This window comes from Tamandua tetradactyla, chromosome 24 (assembly GCF_023851605.1).
Source record: "Tamandua tetradactyla isolate mTamTet1 chromosome 24, mTamTet1.pri, whole genome shotgun sequence".
Taxonomy (NCBI): Eukaryota; Metazoa; Chordata; class Mammalia; order Pilosa; family Myrmecophagidae; genus Tamandua; species Tamandua tetradactyla.
The window spans coordinates 18,233,029-18,253,697 of NC_135350.1; the positions used below are offsets into that span (position 1 = coordinate 18,233,029).

The following is a 20,669-nucleotide window of genomic DNA, read 5'->3' on the forward strand; positions in this document are numbered from 1 at the left end:
GTTAGTAATATTTCTTCGATGGACAAGGCAATGAATGACCACTATTTTTCTGTGGTTAAGAGCATGGTATTTAAGAGATTGAGTATCTCTTCTCAGTGTTTAATTTGGGTTCTGCCTTTTGTGAAAAAGGCTCTCTTTTTCTACACTGCTGGGTGAACATGCAGGATTAGGAAGCATATTTGGTATTGGTGTAGAGATGTAACCTCTTTCTTTTTCCAAGTTCTAGAGCTTAGGTCAGGGCAATTAGTTCTGCATTTTGAGCAAAGTCCCTGGGGCCAGGGCTCTGGTTTTACTCTACTTTGTCTATCACATACTTTGCTTTATTTTTGTTGTTGTTGTTATTGAAGCTACTTTTAGAGTAAAAATATTTGATAAATTACAGCAGAAGTTTTATACATTTATTAGGGTTAGGTTAATTAACAAGTAGATCATAGTATTTATTCTTGCCTTGTTTCTCATGTAAGGTTCTTCTGTTGAAGATGAAATTCTGACTTATAGCTGACCATGTGTACTTTGAGAGAAGCCTTAGAGTAAAGTTGTGTAACTGAAAAGTGAATTTGGTTGTTCCCATGACTAACTTTTAACATTATACAGATCAGTGTAGGAATAGAACATTGTCAGGATCTTAAGCATTTTAAAATACATGATTAACATTTCGCCCATGCAAATTTAGCTAACAGAGGGATAGAAAATCTCTTTTACTTATTGTAATAAACACCTTTTTAATGAAATATTTTGAACTGTTTTAGTACCTCACTTTCACAAGGTGAAAGAACAAATCTTTTGTAACAATTTTGCTTTAAGAGTGAGAAGACTTGCCTCTTAAAATAAAGGATGATAAGGTCAACATAAACATTAACAAGTTTATTATTCTGATACAACATTTGTATCTTTTTACTCAGATGGTGAAGAAAAACTTTTTATAACTTTTCATTAAAAGTATGCTAACAATTTACATTATTTTAACAGAGAAAATTGAATTCCAGTCTTGTATGTATGCTGGTTTGAAACTAATATGTATCCCAGAAAAGCCATGTATTAATCCTGATCGAATCTTGTGGGGACAGCCACAAGAACAGCTATTTCTTTTAATCCTGATTCAGTGTTGTGGGACAGAAACTTTTGATTTAGATTATCTCCACAGAGATGTGGCACATCCAGTTATGGGTGTGATCTTTGACTAGATTACTTCCATGGAAACGTGACGCACCCATTGTGGGTGTGACCTTTTGATTAAATGGAGATGTAACACCACTCTTTCCAGTGGGTCTTAATTAGTTTATTGGAGCCCATTAAAAGAGGAAACGTTTTGGAGAGAGAGCTCAGAGCTAACACAGATGCCAACACTTGGAGAACAGAACTGACAGAGCCAATGTAGACATTTGGCAACCCAGACGGAAATAGCCTGGGTGCTAAGCAAGGACTCACCGAAATAGCCAGACACTGAAGAGAAGAAATATCCAGTCCAGGTAGATGCTAAGCTAAGAGATGAAACCCAGAGTTTTGTCCCAGAGCAATTGAGTATATGCCCATGGTCACTTAGAGAGGAAATCACTGGCATCAGAAGCTGGAAGCAGTGGAACCAGCAGATGCCAGCCACATACCTTCCCAGATCACCCTTCCTTGAGCTAAGGTATGTTTCTCTGGATGCCTTAGTTTGGACATTTTCTCAGCACTAAAACTGTAAACTTGTAACTTCTTAAATTCCCTTTATAAAAGCCATTCCATTTCTGGAGTATTGCATTCCAGCAGCTTAACAAACTAATACAGTATGCATATATGATTTTACACAAATTTTTTTTTTTTTGGATGGTAGTGGTGCATGGTCTGGAAATCAAACCTGGGTCTTCCACATGAAAGGCAAGCATTCTACCACTGAACCATAAAAGTTTTTTTTTAATATTTTGGTTAGCATTGAAGTTGATAAACTCTACTTTCATAAATTTTTTGCAACTTCTGGTATGTAGCAGTAACTAAAAACTTACTTTCACAAGCTCTCTACATCCTTCCACATCCATCCAGGACTTGTAATCAGAAATTGACTATAAAATTCACTTTCTCAAACCTTCTGCAACTTTCTATATCTATTCAGGGCTCATAGTCAGTAATGACAATAACAAAATTTGCTTTCATATTAGAAATACGTTAATTTACGAAATTGACACTTTGCAAGACTGTTCTCAGGCAGTTGGAGTCAGCAAGGTCTGTTGCTAAGTCATTCTTAAAGATATGGGGATTGTTTCTAAACCCTTGAGGAAGCACATCTAAGTGGGCAGGGCGGGGATTTTATCCTTAAGTTTCTACCATTTAAAAGCAAATAGGTATTCAGAGTTAGGGTGAAGAGGTATACAAAAGAATGTATCTTTTAAGATCTAGGACTGAGCCTTCTTGCATCTACATGGTGGGGAGATGGGCTTCTGCCACCTCTGAGGAGAGAGACAGAGGCTTAGAGTGAACCGAGTTTATGTTCTGTGGGAACCAGATCAGAACCCCTGGATTCCTAGAGATATAGAGTTCCAGGAGGACATAGGAGAGGATACCGAGCCAAGCGAGGAGAAAAAGTGAAAGTACATGGCCAAACTTCCTGGTCAATAGCCATGGCTTCCTAGTCTAAATAGATGGTTGGAGAGAAGTGAACTACTGACTGGCTCACCAAAACATGTTGCCAAATTTTGGCTTCCAGGTTCTTGGCCATTCTGTGAGAAAGACATCAAGGACACAGCACAGCATTAAGTAAGCAGATAGAAAATTTACTGAATATGCATGGAAGAGAACATGTGGGCACTTTTACAAGAAAAGGGGTGGAAGGTGAGAGGCCAAGAGCTTGTTTTTAAACCTCCATACATTTGTGAAATTTCTACTTCTCTGCCTGTTTTCAATTTTTAGTTTCCTTCCTGAAGGTCAAAAAAAGTCCTTTGTGTTATTTGTCTTTTTATGTGTATTGAGAGTTGTTTTGTGCTCCAGTATTTTGTCTATCTGGGGAATGGTCAGTGAACCCTTGCAGAGAATGTATATCCTGCTGTTTTGGAGTACAGTGTTCTATATGTATCTGTTAGGTCTAGTTCATTTATTATATCATTTAGGTTCCTGTTTCCTACTTAACCTATATTTAAATGATCTGTCTGTTGAAGAGAGTGGTGTGCTGAAGTCTCCAAATATTATTTTAGAGATGTCTATTACTCTCTTCAGTTTTTCCAGTGTTTCCCTCATGTACTTTGGGGGACCTTGATTAGGTACATAAGTATTTATGATTATTATTTGTTCTTGTTGATTGCCCGAATATATAATATCCTTTGTCTCTCATAACATTTTTGCATTTAAAGTCTATTTTGTCTGATACTGGTATAGCTACTACAGGGTTTTTTGTTGTTGTTGTTACTCCTTACATGCAATCCTTTCACTTTCAACTTATATGTATCTTTGGATCTAAAATGTGTCTCTTGTACACAGCATATGGATAGATCAAATATTTTAATCCATTCTGTGAATCTGCATCTTTTTGAAGAGTTTGAGCAGGATTGGTACTAATTCTTTCTTGAATGTTTGGTAGAATTCACATGAGAAGCCGTCTGGTCCTGGACTTTTCTTTTTGGGAAGCTTTTTAATGACTGATTCAATTTCTTTACTTGTGATTGGTTTGTTGAGGTCATCTATTTCTTCTTGAGTCATAGTTGGTTGTTCATGCCATTCTAGGAAGTTGTCCATTTCATCTACATTGTTGTATTTATTAGCATAAAGTTGTTCATATTATCCTGTTATTACCTCCTTTATTTCTGTGAGGTCAGTGGTTATGTCTCCTCTTCCATTTCTGATCTTATTTATTTGCATCCTCTCTCTTCTTCTTTTTGTCAGTCTTGCTAAGGGCCCATCAATCTTATTGATTTTCTCATAGAACCAACTTCTGGTTTTATTGATTTTCTCAATTGTTTTCATGTTCTCAATTTCATTTATTTCTGCTCCAATCTTTGTTATTTCTTTCCTTTTGCTTGCTATGGGGTTAGTATGCTGTTCTTTCTCCAGTTCTTCCAAGTGGACAGTTAATTCCCAAATTTTTGCCCTTCCTTCTTTTTTGATATAGGCATTTAGGGCAATAAATTTCCCTCTTAGCATTGCCTTTTCTGCATCTCATAAGTTTGGTATGTTGTGTTTTCATTTTCATTTGCCTTGAGATATTTACTGATTTCTCTTGTAGTTTCTTCCTTGACCCACTGGTTGTTTAAGAGTGTGTTGTTGAGCCTCCAAATATTTGTGAATTTTCTGGCGCGCTGCCTATTACTGATTTCCAACTTCATTCCTTTATGATCTGAGAAAGTGTTCTGTATGATTTCAATCTTTTTAAATTTATTGAGACTTGCTTTGTGACCCAGCATATGGTCTATCTTTGAGAATGATCCATGAGCACTTGAGAAAAAGGTGTGTCTTGCTGTTGTGGGGTGTAATGTCCTATAATGTCTGTTAAGTCTAGCTCATTTATTGTAATATTCAAATTCTCTGTTTCTTTATTGATCCTCTGTCTAGATGTTCTGTCCATTGATGAGAGTGGGGAATTGAAGTCTCCAACTATTATGGTAGATGTGTCTATTTCCCTTTTCAGTGTTTGCAGTGTTTGCCTCACGTATTTTGGGGCATTCTGGTTTGGTGCATAAGTATTTATGATTGTTATGTCTTCTTGTTGAATTGTTCCTTTTATTAGTACATAGTATCCTTCTTTGTCTCTTTTAACTGTTTTACATTTGAAGTCTAATTTGTTGGATATTAGTATAGCTACTCCTGCTCTTTTCTGGTTGTTATTAGCATGAAATATCTTTTCCCAACCTTTCACTTTCAACCTATGTTTATCTTTGGGTCTAAGATGTGTTTCCTGTAGACAGCATATGGAAGGATCCAGTTTTTTAATCCATTCTGCCAGTCTATGTCTTTTGATTGGGGAGTTCAATCCATTAACATTTAGTGATATTACTCTTTGGGTAGTACTTTCCTCTATCATTTTGCCTTTTGTATTTTATATGTCATATCTAATTTTCCTTCTTTCTACACTCTCCTCCACACCTCTCTTTTCTGTCTTTTCATATCATCTCTAGTGCTCCCTTTAGTATTTCTTGCAGAGCTGGTCTCTTGGTCACAAATTCTCTCAGTGATTTTTTGTCTGAAAATGTTTTAATTTCTCCCTCATTTTTGAAGGACAATTTTGCTGGGTATAGAATTCTTGGTTGGAAGTTTTTTTCTTTTAGTAATTTAAATATATTCTCCCACTGTCTTCTCGCCTCCATGGTTTCTGCTGATAAATCTACACATAGTCTTATTGGATTTCCCTTGTATGTGATGGATTGCTTTTCTCGTGCTGCTTTCAAGATCCTCTCTTTCTCTTTGACCTCTGACATTCTGACTAGTACATGTCTTGGAGAATGTCTGTTTGGATCTGTTCTCTTTAGGGTACACTGCACTTCTTGGATCTGTAATGTTAGGTCTTTCATAAGAGGTGGGAAATTTTCAGTGATAATTTCTTACATTAGTTTTTCTCCTCCTTTTCCCTTCTCTTCTCCTTCCAGGACACCCACAGCACGTATATTTGTGTGCTTCATATTATCATTCAATTCCCTGAGTCCCTGCTCATATTTTTCCATTTTTTTCCCTATAGTTTCTGTTTCTTGTCAGATTTCAGATGTTCTGTCCTCCAGTTCACTAATCCTAACCTCTGTCTCTTGAAATCTACCATTGTAGGTTTCCATTGTTTTTTTCATCTGTTCTACTGTACCTTTCATTCCCATAAGTTCTGTGATTTGTTTTTTCAGACTTTCAGTTTCTTCTTTTTGTTCACTCCTTGCCTTCTTTATATCCTCCCTCAATTCATTGATTTGGTTTTTGATGAGGTTTTCCATGTCTGTTCGTACATTCTGAATTAATTGTTTCAGCTCCTGTAGCTCATTTGAACTATTGGTTTGTTTCTTTGACTGGGCCATATCTTCAGTTTTCCTGGTGTGATTTGTTATTTTTTGCTGGCGTCTAGACATTTAAGTACCTTAATTAGTTTATTCTGGAGATTGCTTTCACTTCTCTTGCCTAGGGTTTTCTTGCTAGATGAATTTGCTGTCTATCTGTTCTTTGACCTTCAGTTCAGCTTTTTCTGGACCTCTAGCTTAGGTTTTGTTTAACATAGAGTAATTTTTCAGTTCTTGTTTTCTTGTTTCTTGCCCTGCTTGTTTGGTGCCTTTTCCCTCCCCACCCTTAGGAGGGTCTACGTAGGTATTACAGACTCCAGCCGAGTTTTCCCGGACTGAACTGGCCTCCTATCGGTGGATGGAGTCACCTGCGTCAGTTTTCCCTGAGGGTGAGACCCAGCAGGTTGAAAGACTTTCCTGTGAAGTCTCTGGGCTCTGTTTTTCTTATCCTGCCTAGTATGCGGCACTTGTCTGCCTGTGGGTTCCACCAGCAAAAGATGTTGCGGCACCTTTAACTTTGGCAGTCTCTCCCTGCTGGGGACATGGTGGAGACAGAGGAGAGGTTGTAGGGAGGTTTTAATGGCTTCAAATTGCCAAGCCCTGGGGTCTGAATTCCTTGAGGGAGGGATTCCACCTGAGTTGGCCTTCACCCCTCCCCTGGGGAAGGCACAAGTGGAGACAGCCCTGAAAGCAGTCTGTTTCTGTCTATGCCTGGGGCAGTTGCAGCCCGAGAATTCCTGCTGCCGAATCTAGAGGCAGCCAAGCCTCTGTAGAAATACAGCCATAAAAACCTCCGTTTTTCCTCCCCTTTCCTCTTTTTCCGTTAGCCCAATGAGCGGCCTCCGCCTTGACCAGGTTCACCTGAGCTGGGGGCCTATTTTTAGTAGTCAGAATTTGTTAATTAATTCCGCAATAGGCTTTTAATTGTGCTCAGTCCCTGCTGCTGGTAAATTTCCTTTCCTTTCCCCTCTGGGAAGCAGCCTATGGGGGAGGGGCACCGGCTGCCACGGCTTGGGGAACTCACGGTTCTGGGGAGGCTTGCAGCCGGTCCAGCTGGTCCACACTGGGGTATGCCGTGTGTCCGGTCACTGACGTGGCTCTGGGAGCTGTTCTGTACTGTTTCTGGTTATTTAGTAGTTGTTCTTGAGGACGAACTAAAACGCACACATTGCTAAGCTGCCATCTTGGCCACAGCTCCGCCATCTTGGCCATACCTCTGCATCTTTTTATTAGGGATTTTTAGTTTAATCCATTAACATTCAGTGTTACTGCTGTAAAGGCAGTATTAATTTCAATCATTTTATCTTTTTGGCTTTTATTTGTCATATATTTTTGTTTATCTTTTTTCATTTAGTTACTCTTATTGATAATCTTCATTTCTATACTTTCCTCCAAGCATCTCTCTCGTGTCTTTTTTTTTTTGAGGTTGTAGACTCCCCTTAGTATTTCTTTTAGGACAAGTCTCTTGTTAACAAATTCTCTTACCTTCTGTTTATCTGTGTATTTTTTAAGCTTTCTCTCATTTTTGAAGGCCAGTTTTTCCAGATAAAGAATTTTTGGCTGGCGGTTTTTCTCTTTCAGTACTTTAAACACATCATTCCCCTGCCTCTCGCTTCCATGGTTTCCAATGAGAATTTGGCTCTAAATCTTTTTGGAGTAACTTTGTATGTGATGAATCACTTTTCTCTTGCCACTTTTCTCTCTTTATCTTTAGCATTTGAAATTTTTATTAGTATATGTCTTGGAGCTGGCCTATTTAGATTTATTCTGTTTGGAGTATGTTGCATTTCTTGAACATGCATATTTATGTCTGTTCTGGTTTACTAGCTGCCAGAATGCAATATACCAGAAATGGAATGGCTTTTAAAAAGGGGAATTTAATAAGTTGCTAGTTTAGTGTTCTAAGACCAAGGAAATGCCCCAATTAAAACAAGTCTATAGAAATGTCCAATCAAAGGCATCCAGAGAAAGATACCTTGGTTCAAGAAGGCTGATGAAGTTCAGGGTTTCTCTCTCAAGTGAGAAGGCACACGGCAAATGCAGTCAGTTTCTCTCTTGGCTGGAAGGGCACATGTCGAACAAGGCATCATCTGCTAGCTTTCTCTCCTGGCTTCCTGCTTCATGAAGCTCCCTGGGAGGTGTTTTCCTTCTTCATCTCCAAAGGTTGCTTGCTAGTGGGCTCTCTGCTTCTCGTAGCTATATCATTCTTCTCGGGCTTGTCTGAATTTCTTTTTCATTCTTCAAAATGTTTCCTCTTATTTTATAGAACTCCAGAAACTTATCAAGACCCACCCAAATGGGTGGAGACATGTTGTCACCTAATCCAGTTTAACAAGCACTCTTGATTAAATCACATCTCCAGGGAAATAATCTGATTACAGTTTCAAGCATACAGTATTGGATAGGGATTTTTCTACCTTTATGAAATGAGATTTTGATCAAAACATGGCTTTTCTAGGGAACATAAAATCCTTTCAAATCAGCACAATGTCTATCATGATAGCTGGGAAATTTTCAACCATTATTTCTTCGGTTATTCTTTCTACCTATAAAGGCCTTCTCTTCTTCTTTTGAGATACCCATCATGTGTATGTTTGTGAGCTTCATGCTATCATTCATTTCCCTGAGATGCTGCTCATTTTTTCCTATTATTTTCTCCCTCTGTTCTTCTGTCTGTTCAGTTGTCTTGTCTTCTAATTTGCTGATCCTTTCTGCTGTCAGTTCAAGTCTGTGGTTTTATGCCTCTAATATATGTTTAATCTCTTCTATTGTGCCTTTCATTCCCACAAGTTCCGTTAGTTTTGTTTGCATGCTTTCAAATTCTTCTTAATCCTCACCCAGTGTCTTTTTAATATCCATTGTCTCTTTAGCCATATTTTCCTTCATCTCCTTGAATTGATTTAGGAGATTTTGTTTGAACATCTTTGATTAATTGTTTTAATTTGTTCCTTTGTCTCGGCCATGTTCTCCTGTTTCTTAGCAGGCTTGTAATTTTTTGCTCATGTCTAGGTATCTGATTTATCTTGATGAATTTATTCTGAATGTCACTTTCTCTTCCCTGGGATTTTAGTGTTGATTGGCTTTGTGTTAATGTTCTTCTTTGGCACTTTGGTTCAATTTATTTTAGTCCTTAGAATTGCTCATGTTTAATTGATCACATTATTTCAGTTCTTCATCAGATTCTTGTCCTAGGTATGTTGTATAATTTTTAAAATTGCACTGTACAATTGTTTCATCCCTAGGAGAAAGCTTCCTTTCCTCTGTTCCTTCTCAAGGAATCTTGATCTATTTGTTTTTGTTTTGCCTCTCCTATTTCTTTTTACTCACCTTTCATTGTGGTTAGCTTCTTTTGCCTGGAGAGCAAATTCTGGGTAGAGGTTCATCCTGGAGAGGACTTTCCCAAGTAGGTATTTTCCAGTCAAAGTAGGGCTGGGGACCCCTGGTTGTGGTGCAGACCAGTTCCAAAGAGCCCCAAGGAGAGAGGTCAGGATAAAGCTCTCTGAAGCTGTACTTTCCTGGCCTACCCAGCATGTGGCAACATATGTAAACTTTTCCATGGAGCCCTAAGGAGGTACGTCATCTTAAAACTTCACTGCCTATGCCCTTGTCATGAGTGGGGTTGAAACAGTGGTCACCGTGTCCCTGTCCAGATCAGGCTAAAAAGGCGTTTCAGAGCTAGAACTCAGCAGTCTGACTTTGCTAATTAAAAGCCCTAATTAGTTCTTGGCCAACCCCTTCTGCTCTTCTTGGTTGAAGAGAACTTCCACATCCCTCTCTGTCTATAGCAGCCAGCCAAGGACCAGACATGAAGTACTTGGCCTTGAGGATTGGAATTGGCACCTGCAGTATAGCAGAGCACTAGGCCTTTTTTGGGTTTTTTTTTTTTTTTTTTTTTTGCCACAGTTTCTCAATTTCTTTGTCCTGCTCTTTGCTGGATGCTGTACACTGCTCCCCTGCCTTCTGGAGCCCCAGAACAGTTATGTCAGACAGTTTTTGCCTGTCCACTAGCTGTTTTTGTAAGAAGAGTGAGTTATATAGCTCCATACTCCATTATCTTCCCCTGAAGTTCTCTCCCAGCCTCATTTTTACAATGTGCATCCTCCGTCTTTTCTATCCCATCCATCATAGGGAATTCTTCTGTGTTTTTAATGTCCTCGTCCTTTCCTTTCCCCAGTGTCCATAGTGTTGTTTATTCATTCAAAATGGTTTCTTTTTTTTAATGCCCCCTGTTCAAAGTATTAGAGACAAAATAGTCATAAAACTGACAAACGTTCCTTTGGAACTTTTATTTTAGGCAGAGAGACAGATGATAATCAAGGTAAATAAAATGTATAGTATGTCATATGGTGTTAAATCCAGTGGAGGTAAAAAAGAAAAAAAAAAAGCAGGACTGGGATTAGGGTGTGTTGGTATTGTTACAATTTAGGTAAGATGAAGGCCTCAATGAGCAGATGTTATCTGAGTAAAGTCATAAAGAAAATCAGGGAGCAATTCATGTGGGCATCCAGGGGGAAAGCATTCCAACAGGAAATAGTATGTATGAAGTTCTGTGGTGGAAGCAGACCCAGTGTGTTTTTAGTAACTAAAAATATGGCTAGAATAGCAGTGAGGAAGAAGAAGTAGAGCTGAGTCTGTCTGCCCCCCTTTTTTTTCTTTTGTCATGGGCAGGCATCAGGAATTGAATCCAGGTCTCTGGCATGGCAGGCGAGGATTCTGCCTGCTGAGCCACCATTGCACTGCCCCTCTGCAATTTTTAATAAGAAAAATTTACCACACTTTCATTGAACCCAAACTGACCTTATATTATTTGTGTATATGTGTTTGTTCTAGCCTTCAGGGAAAGAATACACTGTAGATTGCATATCTGTTAGTTACTTATCAAACAATTATAACTAAAGTGATGTTTTATTCATGCTGTTCTAGTTTGCTAGCTGCTGTAATACAATATACCAGAAACAGAATGGCTTTTAAAAAGGGGAATTTAATAAATTGGTAGTTTACAGTTCTAAGGATGAGAAAATGTCCCAATTAAAACAAGTCTATAGAAATGTCCAATCTAAAGCATCCAGGGAAAGACACTTTGGTTCAAGAAGGCCGATGAAGTTCAGGGTTTCTCTCTCAAGTGGAAGGGCACATGGCAAGCACAGTCAGAGTTTCTCTCTCATCTGGAAAGGCACATGGTGAACACAGTCAGGGTTCCTTTCTCATTTAGAAGGGCACATGGCGAGCACGACATCATCTGCTAGCTTCTTCTCCTGGCTTCCTGTTTTATGAAGCTCCCCGAGAGGCATTTACTTCTTCATCTCCAAAGATCGCTGGCTGGCGGACTCTGCTTCTCATGGCTATGTTGTTCTGCTCTGCTCTGTCTGACTCTCTCATTCTCCATAATGCTTCCTCTTTTATAGGACTCCAGAAACTAATCGAGACCCACCTAAATGGGTGGAGACATGCGTCCAGCTAATCCAGGTTAACATCCACTCTTGATTAAATCACATCTCCAAGGAAATGATCTGATTACAGTTTCAAACATTCAGTGCTGAATAGGGATTAGAAGAAATGGGGGCTTTACAAAATGGGATTAGGACTAAAACATGGCTTCTCTAGGGTCTATACATCATTTCAAACCAGCACACATGCTGATTGTTTATGGGAAGGGATAGTTCTACCTAATAGCTTTTCACGTGAGTGTCTGTGTTCAGATAAAATGAGTCTGATAAAATGAAAGTCAACCCCTGGTCCCTGATCTCATCTCCAACTCCTGTTATTCCTCTTCTTTGCATTCCGCCACTCTGGCTTCTCACTATTCCTCTGATGTTCCTGCCTCAAACCTTCAAATTCATTGTGATCTCTTGCCTGCCTGTGCATAGGCTTAACTCCTTAAGTGTTTACTCATAGACCATCTTCATGATATCTGCCCTGAACGTCCTTTAAAAATAAACTCTCCCTCATCGACTCCTATTTCCCCTTCCATACTTATTTTTTTCCCTTTCCATCGCCTCTAACATCTTATAACATGTTCTATAATTGAGTTACTGTGTTTATTGTTGGTTTTTTCCAACTAAGTTGTGGACTGTATGAGGTCAGGGGTTCTGTTTTCTTCACTGATATATTCCAGCTGCCCTGTATAGGTGATCAATACTGGCAGAGAGTAGGTGATCAATAAATATTTGTGGAACTTATTAATTAATTAAAGCATTTTCTATGTGCGTATGTGTCTTGCATTTGTTTCATGGGCATGTTTTCAGGTAGTGGATTTTGCTGTTCTCCTCTGAGAGAGTGGTTACCAAGCCAACCATCCTTAGAAGAACTTTTAAGCAGCAAAATACTGTTTTAAGTAGGAATTTTTCCACTTAGCTAGTGATTTATCAGTTCACTGTCATTATTTCAGACCTTCAGCTGTCTAGATTGATAACCTTAATCTTTCCTCCCCCTGCTAGCAGTATGTCTTCCTCAAAGTTTTTGCTTGGTCTGCACAAAATTCATCTTTGTTTGTCATCTCCCCAATTTTCCTACTATTCACATATATAATTTGTTATTTCAGTGTTATATCTCTGCTGAATATTTAAAAGACTCTACTAGATGATATTAAAGAACTAGAATAATTTTAAATTCAGAATTTATCTTGAATGTAATATTGATGTTTTATTATTTTGAACTTAATTATAAATTTGGTTCATTGACCTCATATATAATCTAGTACCACTTACTAGCTTTATTACCTTAGGACAAGTGACTAAATTGCTTTACTGATCTGTATAATGGAATTAATCATAATGACCTACCCCACAGGGTAGATGATCGGAATAAATTACTTAGTTCTGTAGTAAGTTCTCAGAAATCTTACTTTAGTGATGATACATACTGTTGCTATTGATGCTAGCTCCTAAGAGTGAAAAAACTGATAGAGGCTTCTGCTCCAAATTGAAGCTGGAAAAGTCTAATTAGTGGTTGAGCACTTTTGTGTTCCTTTGACTTGGTGATAGGAATCCTGTTAATTGAGAAATAGTTCTCAAGAAATGCCTTTCTATACAGCTTTGTGTATTTCAATGACTTTTGAGGACACCTAAGGACTAGAGCATGATGTTATGAACATAATGATTAGTATTTTTAAATTATAAGGTAGTGTTCTAGTTTGTTAGCTACCAGAATGCAATATACCAGAAACAGAATGGCTTTTAAAAAGGGGAATTTAATGAGTTGCTAGTTTACAGTTCTAAGGCTAAGAAAATGTCCCAATTAAAATTACCAACTCTCTAGAAATGTCCAGTCAAGGCATCCAGGGAAAGACACCTTGATTCAGGAAGGCCGATGAAGTTCAGGGTCTCTCTCTCAAATAAGAAGGCACATGGTGAACACAGTCAGGGCTTCTTTCTTAGCTGGAAGGGCACATGGCGAACACAGCGTCATCTGCTAGCTTTCTCTCCTGGCTTCTCGTTTCATGAAGCTCCCTGGGAGGCATTTTCCTTCTTCATCTCCAAAGGTCGCTGGCTAGTGGACTCTGCTTCTCGTGGCTATGTCGTACTGCTCTGCTCTCTCTGAATCTCCTCATTCTCCAAAATGTTTCCTCTATTCCTCCAGAAACTTATCAAGACCCACCTAAATGGATAGAAACATGTTGTCACCTAATCCAGGTTAACAACCACTCTTGATAAATCACATCATCCAGGGAGATGATCTGATTCCAGTTTCAAACATGCATTATTGAATAGGGATTATTTTGCCTTAATGAAATGGGATTTAGATTAAAACATGGCTTTTCTAGGGGACATACATCTTTTCAAACCAGCACAGGTAATGTTCTCAAATATTTGTACAAGAATGAGTAAGATTTGTATTTAGACTGATGAACAAATTGTCAATAATATGTGTATTGTGATTTGTTCATTTCATAGTTTTATAGTCATCCTTTGTATGAGTTTGACACAATTTATTTTTCTATCTATAGGTTGTTTTCAACTTTTTGCTATGCCTTTCTTGGGTCCATGTTAAAGTTTTTCTCTTTCCGGCTCTGCCTTTAATATATCTATGGGCATTTTTGTAGGAGTCAAATTGTTGACTTTTGAGTTATGTACCTATTTTACTTTACTGGATGTTCCCAAATTACTTTCAAAAGAAATTGTAATAATTTACATTCATATTGGCAGTATATGGGTTTCTAAAGACCTCATATGTTTACCAGTATTTGGCATTATCAGATTTTTAGTTTTAAAAATAATGTCTCGATTAGAACTCTGAAGCTATGAATGTTAATACTACCTCATAAAGGAACTGTTTAAAAAGTTGAAAAAGGGATCTTGGGGCACTGGGGAGAAAGGAGGAAATATTCAGCTTTCCTATTTGGACAATTTCTGATATTCTCACAAGCAGAGAAGACAACCAAATCAATAGGCTGAGTCCTCGATCTTGGGGTTTGCCCCTATGAAACTTATTCCTGCAAAGGGTAGGCTAAGTCTACTTAAAATTAGGCCTAAGAGTCACTCCCAGAGAACCTCTTTTTGTTGCGCAGATGTGGCCTCTCTCTCTAAGCCAACATGGTACATAAACTACATGGGACATGACTCCCAGTGGTGTAAATCTCCTTGGCAACGTGGGACAGAAATTCCAGGATGAACTGAAACCCAGCATCAGGGGATTGAGAAAGCCTTCCTGACCAAAAGGGGGAAGAGAGAAATGAGACACGATAAAGTGTCAGTGGCTGAGAGATTTCAAACAGAGTCAAGAGGTTATTCTGGAGGTTATTCTTATACATTATATAGATATCCCTTTTTAGTTTTTGGTATATTGGAGTGGCTAGAGGAGGGCACCTGAAACTGTAGAGCTGTATTTCAGTAGCCTTGTTTCTTAAAGATGATTGTATAATGATATAGCTTTTACAATGTGACTGTGTGATTGTGAAAACCTGTGTCTGATGCTCCCTTTATCTATGGTATGGACAGATAAGTAAAACATATGGATAAAAAATTTAAAAAATAATAGGGGGACAAAGGTTAAAATAAATTGGGTAGATTGAAATACTAGTGATTAATGAGAGGGAGGGGTAAGGGGTATGGTATATATAAGTTTTTTCTTTTTTCTTTCTTTTTCTGGAGTGATGCAAATGTTCTAAAAAATGATCATGGTGATGAATACACAACTATGTGATGATATTGTGAGCCACTGACTGTACACCATGCATGGAATGTTTGTATGTTAAGAATGGGTTTTTTTGTATGTTAATATTTTTCAATAAAAATCTTTTAAAAAGCAAAAAAAAAAAAATAATAATAATGTCTCGGGTGGACCACGGTGGTTCAGCAGGCAGAATTTTTGTCTGCCATGCTGAAGACCCAGGTTCGATTTCCAGTACCTCCCCATGCAAAGTAATAATAATAATAATAATAATGTCTCATTATCGTTGTAATTTTATTTCTCTGATCACACTGGTTTTCTTTTCATATAAGTCCTCCATGTTTTCTATTTGAATTACCTGTTCATGTCTTCAGCCTGTTTTGTATTGGGTTGCCTTTTTTCTTATTTACTTGTAGAATTTCTGTATATATTCTGGATGCTAATCTTTTGTCACCTTTATGAAACAAATATTGAGGGCACTTGGAATGTCCTCTTCTGGGTATTTCTTCTCTACCTAGACTTATATACTGAAAGATCCACAAGAGGGCATGCTCAAAGTTTTAAATTAGTCGAGATTCCCTCTTGATTTCCTAGTGATTGCTTGAAATTATACTATATTTTCAAATTAAATTAGAAGTCTCTTAGTACAAGTCTCTTTTTGTAGCAAACTCTGAGACCCATAGATGTAAAGTATTAAAAGCAGACCTGGAAATTGGGTGATCATGAAGAACTGGCAGTTTAGCCTTAAAATTGACAATATTGTACAGGTTAAGAATTTAAGTGTCTATCACATATAAACAGTATGTTAGGTTACCAGTTATAGTTACTCTTAGTTTTTATGAGTAGTATTAGTATTGGGGGTAGTAAAGTGTTGTTGGACTTGGTTTACTGATCTTTTTGGTAAGAATCAGATTATTCCTGAATATACTATAATTTGAAAATATTGGAGTTTATTTGGAGACTTTTTTCCTTTGAATTATAGCTATCTGCAAAACTTCATGGTTATATGAACAAATAAATTTTAATGTGTATTAACCTGTATTTCTGCTTTTTATTTTGTTTAGACTTGGGAAGATCCTCATCGAAAAGATAAGAGCACAGACTGCTGTGGAGATAATGATCCTATTGATGTTTGTGAAATAGGCTCAAAGGTTTGTTTTAATTACTGTGTTAATTCTAACATATGTTCTGGTTTATCTATGCCATAAACTTTCAGTTCTCTTCTGGAGACACTAGTTCTTCAGCTCTTCAGGTTTCTAGTCCGTTGTTCCCTCTAATATCTGTCCCTTCTTGTATCTTTACTTCTTTCTCTTAAACCAGTGGTTGGCTAATAACCCATGAGCCAAACCCAGCCCACCACCTGTTTTTATATGTAAAGTTTTATTGGAAGATAGCTACACTCATTCATTTACATACTGTTTATAGCTGCTTTTGCAACTCTACAGAGCCAGAGTTGAGTAGTTGTAGTACAAACTGTATGGTTCTCAAAGACTAAGATATTGATGGCCTCATTTTCAACAGAAAAAAAGTTTGCTTACTCCTGTCTTTAACTCTTTTGTCCATTATCCTGACAGAAATTTCAGTTCTGAGGAAAGCAAAATGACATTCCTATTTTTGTAGGGTGCCAGTCCTACTGAGGAAAAAGAAACCCAGATGATCTCATAGGTCGATGCTACCCATTGATTCTTAGTCACTTCTTCCTCCTGTCTCCTACTATATCTGTTGCTAATAATTCGTGTTCTGAGGAGACATTCAAGTTCTCCTACTTTCTTCTCATTCCCAGCAGATGTTGTCTTTAATTTTGGAGAACCAGTAGAGACCAGAAGATAAGGACTTCCTCACCTTTCCCCCTCAGATTTATAAACTGCCTGGGCATGTAAACATTGTTTCTTCCCTTCCTTCTGTAACTATGAAAGTTTTCTTTCTTATGTGGATGAGGACTTTTATGTGTGCTCTAGATCCTGTCCTTCAAGCCTCTTGAGTGATGTTTTCATATCTTTCCTCTGTATTAACAAATTCTCTTTCGTTACTGGCTTCCTTCCAGATGCCACCTATTTTTTTTCCTTTCACATTGAAGACTTGTTAAATGAGTTTTGAACACTCATCTCCATTTCCTACTTCCCACTAAATTAAACTAAATTTAACCCACTGTAAATTGTTTTTGTTCACATTATTTTGATAGAACTGGTCAGGTCACTGGTAATTTTCTTTTAGCTATATCCAGCAAGCCTGTTTTAAAGGCTTTGTCTAATTTAAATTTACTTTGGCATTCTTTACTGTTTGCCTTGTCTTCCTTCTTAAAATAGTCTCGTCTCTTGACTTTCATTATATCAGAATATCTTAGGTGATTTTCTCCAGTAATCTGGTTCTTCTTTCTTGGTTTTTGTTTTGTTTTGTTTTGCTTTTGTTTTTTGCCAGTTCCCTTTATTCTGCTCACTCTTTAAGAATTGGTTAGCTTGAGAGTTGTGCTCTTGTCCCTCTCCTTTTTTTTCGCATGAAGGGATTCCTTTGGTGATCCAACCCCAAGGATTCATGGTTTTGGTCTCAAATTGATAAAACTCGTATGTAGGTATTAAGTGTGAATAGAAATATAAAATGAGAGCATCTTATTTTTACCCATATAAAAATTTGCCAGTGACATGTAATTAATGAGGATGATACCTGGAAGAAAGCATATGAAAAATTATGTACTTCATAAATTGATTTGACTTAGTAACACTAATTTAATATTGACAAAACAAAGGATTCAATCTAAGCAAACTTGACATACGGATTTTTAAATAAATCTTCCAAAGTCATTAAATATGCAGAACAAAATTAAAGGCTTTAAATGTAAGTGATTTTTAATATGGTATATATAATTAAATAATTTTGAAATTATAGTTTTGCATTTTACATAGAAAATTTGGTACAAGAATGAATAATGGATATTTAGTACTTAATTTCTGATAAATATATTAATGAACTATTACTTTCTGAGTAAATGTATTATTAATGAATAGTCAGGTGACTATACTTCTGGTTTAATGTGGAACAGAATATCGTAAGGTGGAGAAGACGTTCTTGTGGACCACGAGCTGTAAAAAGCAGGGAAGACATCCGAGAATAATGAAATTATTAAAAGTCGTTTGAAAGGAGAAACCAAATTTCCAGGCACCATAGTTGCCAGGAAGTAAAATTTTGTTAGTTTATTCTAGAACGTACCATTCTGTAGATCTGGCTATTTTAAACTACTATTTTAAACCAAATAATCACTAAATGCTATTTTGTTTCCCTTCCATGGGAACACATTTCTTATTTTTACCTAGTTCTGTTTTTATCTTTGAACCAAATTCCTTCCATTTTAGGGTTTTTATTTTTACTTTTCAATATTATTTATTGTACAAGAAAATTTTAGCTGTAGTAGTGGAAATAAAATCAAGGAGAAACCTTTTCTCATGACCCTCCTATCCTAGTAAGTCATATTGTTTTTACTTTCTATGCTTCCTTCCTCCTTGGATAAGTATATAAGCATTTTTCTTTTGTTGGTCACTTTTTCCATTTTATTTTCTACTATAGAGAAAATAGTTAAAGCTTTTCCTGAATGTAGCTTTTCCTTTTACATTTCTTTTGGGATAACTATATGTGGTAGGCAGAATAAAATGGCACCCCAAAGATTTCCATGCTAATCCCTGGAGTCTATGAATATGATGAGCTATCACTCCCTTGATTATGTTATATTCTGTTGTACAGTTTGTTCTAAAGTAGAGAGATTATCCTGGATTATCCAGACAGAGCTATTGTAATCACATGAGCTCTTTTAAAGAAAAGGGTTTTCTCTGACTGGTGGCAGAAGAGGAAGTGAGAGATGTGAAGTATGAGGAAAACTGATGCACCATTATTGGGTTGAAGAGGGGAAAGGTAGCCATGGGAGAAGGGATCTGGCTGGCTTTAGTTGCATACTGCTGCCTTGTTGACATCAGTCCTGCAATTACAAGGAGCTGAATTTGGACAACAACCAGAATGAGCATAGACTCTTCCCTAGAGCCTTCTTCAGATAAGAGGTTAGCCTGACCATAGCTTGATTTGGGCCTTTGGAGACCCTAAGCAGAGAATCCAGCCATGCCATGCCTGGACTGCTTGCTGTCTCTTGGAAATTGTGAAATAAGAAATTTGTATTATTGTAAGCCTTTTTAAATTTGTGGTAATTTGTTATACCACAACAAAAATCAAATATACAGGATAACAGGCTTTAAACAGTTTTGCTTTCCATTGTTATCTTAGGTTGATTGGCTCCAGTTAAAGTTTTACCTCATTCTTCAAATTCTGTATCAGTATAGAACTTTCATTGTAGTTCAAGGTTATTATACTCTGCTCCACTAGACTACTGAGAATTACTAGCACTTGATAAGTGTGAGCTGGTAAGTACACGCAGAGAAAAAATCAGCATCTGTAGAATGCCTCTTATGTTCTAGTTAATGTACCTGTTATTTTCTTTGTTCTTTACTTCAACTCTCTGAGGAATAAGTGGTGTACTTTTCATTTTACTGTTGAGAAAAAAAGGTCTAAAATATCATGTGAAGTAATTTGCTTAAGGTCATATTTAGGAATGGTGGAGTAAGAATTCAGTCCACATATTTGTGATTTAAAAGTCCTATCTTTTGAAATCTTTCCACAGTAGTCAGAAGAGTCAGTAATGACCGTAGTCTGATTTTGCCTAAAACCTTGAGGCATCCTTATGACCTTATGCAGAATCTTGACTAATTTTTCAAATATGGTACACTGTACGATTCCCAAATAATTGGTAAGAGAATCTACTAACTTCCTCGGCAGGGTAGACTGACAGTTTTATAATGGAAGTAGTAAACTAGGTTTTATCTTATAATCAGAATAATTTATTCCTTTCGTTAGTAAGACCTGAAATAATATTTATTAAATATGAAGTAAATACTTAATCATCATCTAGAGAATAGGGCTTCTTTCTTTTGTGCCTGGCCACAAAAACACCACCAAAATCATCTATAAGGAACATCGTGGTAGAAACTCTCCTTTAACATGATGTTGTTAATAAGAAAAGGAATAGGAGCAGAGTCCTGGAAGTGAATTATAGTTTAGGATCCCCAGAGGTAGAAATTTTTAAGGTTGTAAATTGCTTGAGGGATTATATGTTATTCCTTTGGGGTCTAATAAAAGACTAAACAGTATGCATTCAGTGTAAATTTGTTGAATTGATTTCAAATGAACTGAAATCGTGGGGGTCTCATAAGAATTTTTGCTATTTGTTCTTAAGCCTCTTATCCCAAATTTTTTGTCTGAGAGTCTTTCCAGTTTTTAAAGCTATTATAGCAAGGCAGCAGTTTATCTGAATAAAGCTATCCTTTTCTGTTGTTTATAAGTTAAAAGAATATGTATCATTCTGACGAAACTTTAAACCCCTGGGCATGATTCCTGATTTTTATATAACCCATAAAAACCTCATCATCTGCTCTAATGCTTTTTAAAATTTAAAAGTAAATTAAATTTTGTGAATAAAAGTAAATAAAACAATTGTAGAGTGTGCTTTTAAAAAACTGTATGTGATTCCTAAGAGATTCTAATAGACACCCCTGGCACCAAAGCCTTCTGCAGGGTTGCTTGGCCTCG

At 37.1% G+C, this 20,669-nt stretch overlaps 1 protein-coding gene across 1 annotated transcript in view; it reads left to right on the forward strand.

Annotated features, from left to right (window-relative positions):
- PPA2 (inorganic pyrophosphatase 2) overlaps positions 1–20,669 on the forward strand; it is a 120,921-nt gene that overhangs the window by 33,214 nt on the left and 67,038 nt on the right. The window contains exon 6 of the mRNA XM_077142642.1: positions 16,112–16,198. Within this exon, the coding sequence (XP_076998757.1) occupies positions 16,112–16,198 (87 nt within the window). The remainder of the gene's footprint in view (positions 1–16,111; positions 16,199–20,669) is intronic.